Genomic DNA, 4,927 nt, shown 5'->3' with positions numbered 1-4,927 from the left:
GGGGGGGTGGGGACTCCAAGGAACTTCACGGAGAAGAACCATTGCACGGTTCACAGTACAGAGATGTCAGTGGGGAGGTAAAGCGAGGGAAGGCATACGACATATCGTGTGTTCACAGAGTGAATGAGTGTGGACTGCATCCACTAACATCTCTATTCTGACAAGAGAGTGGATTCTCAAGGATTAATCTGTTCCATGGAATTAGTTGATACGAAACATAATGAATGTTACTGTAGTGCTTATAAATGCTTGAGGAGGACTTTCCTCTGTGGAGTTAATTATTGGCATATTGTTTCTCGGTAACAAACAGCAGCAACATCACTGAAGAGCATTTGTTTAACTACTTCATATAAATTATTAAAATGATGTGGAACATATATTTTGAAATGTTAGCCTAGGAAGTGTGATCCTGCACAAGATGTTTATTATTATATGTAGGTGATGGTAGTTTATTTTGTAGAAAAACGTTACAGATTTCTTTTAAAAGGCTTAAGAACTGTTGGGGTTAGAAAGAAATGAAGAATGAAATAGTTGTGTGTTTATGTCTTATAACTGAAATACAAGCAAGAATCATGTTTTGAATAAGGAATTGTCAATAATGTCTCTGTAAATAAGGAAAAGTTCAAGTACTTTTGACCAGCAGTAAGAAAACACTTCAGTGGAAGTGTCTGATTCCATTCAGTTCAGAATATATTTTTTTCTCCCGCTATAGAGAAGACATGAATATTAAAATACAGTGTCACAGAAGAATTGTACAGTTTAAAAAATGTATTATGTGTGAACTAAAGTAGACATAAAAGCAGAATTGCATTTTTGAAGCAGTAAGTTGAATTTCTTTTAGGAGGAGGGGTCAGGCTATGGATGTATGGAGTTCTTGAAGTGAAAAATATTGAATCGGGAAGGAAAGATGCAGTCTGCTTTCATGGCTTGTGTTGACAGAGGCAGCCATGTCTTCCCATCCCCTCATAAAATATCAAGTTTATGACCCTCCTCGGCCAATCTTCAAACTGAGCATAGTGGTTTATATGACAGCCTTTGATTTCAGTGAAATTTTGAAATTTTATGTTTGCAGAGTCTATGAAGTAAGTGATAATTGTTTAACTTAAGTTTTCTGCATTCTTATTTACCAGAATGCTTATAACTCTGATCTGAATTAAGTCAGAGAGGTAATTTTTGTAACAGTTGAAACCCCTTGTTTGGAGCTCTCATTTGTTATCAACCATGACTTTTGGTGAGAATATCAAATGACATCATGTCATGTTTGTTTCAGTAAATAGAAGGCCCTCTAGAACATGTATATCACAGTGAAAACTTAGAGTTGTTAGAAAACATTGGTTCTTTAATGTTTATTGTGTCATTTAAAAGTAAAAATTAAGATGCACATAACTAAAATGGTATTCCATTGTTTTGGGTGAGTGTGAAAATTGATCTTTCACATTAAGGGAAGAATGTGAATTGTGGATGTTTGAGAAAATATTTGATCCTAAAATCGAGGAACTAACAGGAGGCTGGGGAGAATTCCAGCGAGGAGCTTCATAATTTGTAATCTTGAAATAATCTTAGGGTAATGAAATCAAAGAGCATAAGATGGGAAGGACATTTGGCATGAATGAGAAGTGTGAAGTGTGTTTAGACAACTTGAAGGGAAGAGACTGCTTGGGATCATAAAGGATTAGGCTGGCAAGATGTGGACTGGATTCAGCTGGCTGAGGGTAGGGACCAGTGACGGGCTCTTGTGAACACAATAATGAATCTTAGGTTCCTTAAAAGGTAAGGAATTTCTTGACCACTGGAGTGACTTTTAGCTTTTCAAGAAGGACTTCTGCGTGGAGTTATGTCATTTAAGAATGCTGTTTTTTAATGCAATTCATGGATGAGATGGGTATGGCATTTAGCATGCATGGGCCAATTCATTTAGGATTTTGGTGGGAAAGCCAGAAGGAAAGAGGGCACTAGGAAGACCTACACTTAGATGGGATGATAATATTAATTAAAATGGATCTGAGGGATGATGGGGTGGTGTGTACTGGATGATCTGACTCAGGATTGGGACCACTAGAGAGCTCTTGTGAATGTGGTAATGGACCTTTAGATTCCATAAAATGTTGGGAAGTTTCTGAGTGGCTGCACAACTGGCAGCTTCTCAAGAAGGGCTTAGCTACATGGAGTTAGTTTTTTTACATTCAGAGCTTATTACATTAACTTTATTCTGCAACTCTGAACATTGATACAGTATGTCAGTATTAGTGAAATGTTGTGGTGACTTGAACACATATTAAAACACATTTCCTGTCCAAGAAATGTTCCCAAGCTCTTGATTTTACCACATCGGGAATTTTTAGTGGTGCTCTTTATATCTGAGTAATTGATGAAGAAATTTAATACGCTATTAATGTGTTTGAAAACCAGGTGTAATCTACCTGAAGAATCTAGTATCACAGCACTGGGCAGACCGAGAGGTGGAACCTGGCCAGCCCTTACCATTTAGTATCCATGAACAAGACCGAGCGATGATCCGTGATGCCATAGTAGATGCTGTTGTACATGCACCAGATCTTATCAGGTACAAGGAAGGTCTTTTCAGATTTTGTTGTAAGAATATGGTTTCAAATTTTCAGTATGTTGTGCGCACACTGTTTCATTCTTAGAATAAAGAAACGTAGATGGAGGCCCATCCACTACCAGCACTAATGTTGCCTTTGTCTTTGCATGATTCTGGTACAGTTAATTGATACAATTTCTGAAATATTTATATTCTTGTATATGAGGGGTAGGCATGATATAATAATTGTGGGCTCTAAATTTAGTGACTGGATTTATTGTACATCTCTATTATAATTATGCTTGGTTATAACAGTTAGAACATCGAACTTGTTCTTCATAACAAATCTCTCGCTATATTTCTTTTGGTTCTCAGACTTGTCTCTAGTCCCTAATCTCCTACTACTCAGTATGACTCATGGCTTCTGAGCTACAACTGAAATCTCCTGGTCTGAACTCTCAACTCTTGAATACCTGAACAATTAATCTTGAAGAGTTGCTCACAGCTCCTAGTTCCAGTTCTCTCTGTAGTGTGCCGTTGTCTTCCCATTTTCTTGATGTCATTCCTTCAAACTGGTTTTCATATATAGACGCAGAATGGGCATGCATCACAGAAAACACATGTCATGTGATTGCTATGCAGACAATTCATTTGTGCCCTGGCTGCTGTATAGCAACGGTCTCAGCATGGACCTACAGAAAACACATCACTTGACCACTTCTCACTGTTGTTGTGTGATGTCACTGTGGACAAAGAAAACGCTTCTCCAGTATTGTTGGCTGTGTGTGTATGTGTGTGTATTGTGGGCGTTACATAGCAGTGGATTTACATGTCTCAATATATTCGTGGTTATCGCTGATGAGGTTTATTTTCAGATCCTGAGAGACCAAACTTTACAGATTTAATTGTGATTTGTTTTTATTCAAGGGATTCAGCAGTCAAGGCACCATTTTAAATTAGACTGTAAATCTGTCTGGCTTGCAAGTTTTGTGTTACACAAGACTTGACACAGCATCTTCTCTGCGCTTCAGACAGTGTACAGGCACGTAGTAAATAACGTTTCCACTACCAGAGTGGTAGAAAGGCAGTTGGGTTTAGTGGATGATGCCAGTTTATCAAATCATTCTTATATTATCCTACAAAACAGGTCAGCTTGTGTCGATCTGTTATTTTGAATGGAAATATTTAATATAACCTTTTCAAACCAGTCATTTTGTTTAATCCAAATTAAGAGATTGAATGTTCAAAGACTAAAAAAAGTCTGGTAACTCAGGTCAAAAGCTTTACAGCACAGTTATTGATATGTTATTATGGTGCTTTACATTTCAATTATATAATTTGCCCTTGTTAAGAATTAATGTTTCTTTGATAGATTAAGTATTTGGAATTTGATGTTACTTGGTATTCCCCTGATTTCATCTTTCCTACTAGTGTAATTTAGAAAGTATTTTAATGTTTAAAATGAAAGGTACACAAAGCACTCCAATATAATGTCATTAACAAGATTTTTCAAGCTCGTTGAAGTTCCGAAGGGCCACATGTTGGTCCATAATATGCTTATGTAACAGTTTGAATTTGTAGATGACAGTTGCTGTTGCGGTGTAACTGTGCATCTTGAGGGAACTGTAAGATTTCCATAAGTATGGCAAGGCATATCGCTATCTGGTAACTGCAGAGTGTAGAAATTGCAATTAACGAAGGGATTGGTTTAAGCTGAGCATGGTGTACATAAAAGTCTGTCCCAAGAGCAGTGGATGGGAGTCTTGTGGTTTGTGTGGTTTTCCTTTGGGAACATCTTCATTATGGGAAGGAGGTACATTCCCTGGATTTTCCATTTTGAGTGGTGCCATACTTGTATATACAGGGTGTCCCAGGAGGAATGGACCAAACTTTGGGAGGGTGTTCCTTATGTTAAAGTATGCCGATATAACCCAAAACACCTATGTCCAAAGTTGAACGGTTACGGTGATAATGGCCCGAGAAAAGTGTGGTCTTCTGACAGGTCCACGCACTGTACCTGTCAGCTGAGACCGTTATCTGTTTGTCCTTGAGTGCTGTGAGTCACTAGCCGTAAGCTCATGCGCTACCTACAGAGCCTACAGATTACGTTGCGGCGGGGTCGTGAATGGGTGGTAAATTAGTTGTGTGATGAGTTGCTGAAATGCCTTTTGTGTTTTCACACGTGGAATATTGTGATATGCATTTTGTGTGTGGATTTTGCGGTGGCAATGCACGTGCTGCTCTTGAAGAATACCAAAGGCATTTTCCCGATCGAAGGATTCCATCTCGAAGTGTATTTACGCGAATTCACCAGACATTGCGTGATACTGGTTCTCTTGCAAGTGTTTCTGTGCACTCTGAAAGGCAGGATGTACGAATGATAGA

General features: G+C 38.3%; 1 protein-coding gene across 3 annotated transcripts in view; it reads left to right on the top strand.

Moving 5' to 3' along the window:
* LOC111868074 (importin-7) overlaps positions 1 to 4,927 on the top strand; it is a 62,852-nt gene that overhangs the window by 10,409 nt on the left and 47,516 nt on the right. For all 3 annotated transcript variants that reach the window (XM_023858443.2, XM_023858442.2, XM_033752917.1), the window contains exon 3: positions 2,410 to 2,563. In XM_023858443.2, the coding sequence (XP_023714211.1) occupies positions 2,410 to 2,563 (154 nt within the window). The remainder of the gene's footprint in view (positions 1 to 2,409; positions 2,564 to 4,927) is intronic.

This window comes from Cryptotermes secundus, unplaced genomic scaffold (assembly GCF_002891405.2).
Source record: "Cryptotermes secundus unplaced genomic scaffold, Csec_1.0 scaffold925, whole genome shotgun sequence".
NCBI lineage: Eukaryota > Metazoa > Arthropoda > Insecta > Blattodea > Kalotermitidae > Cryptotermes > Cryptotermes secundus.
This window is presented reverse-complemented; position numbering and strand designations above follow the sequence as displayed.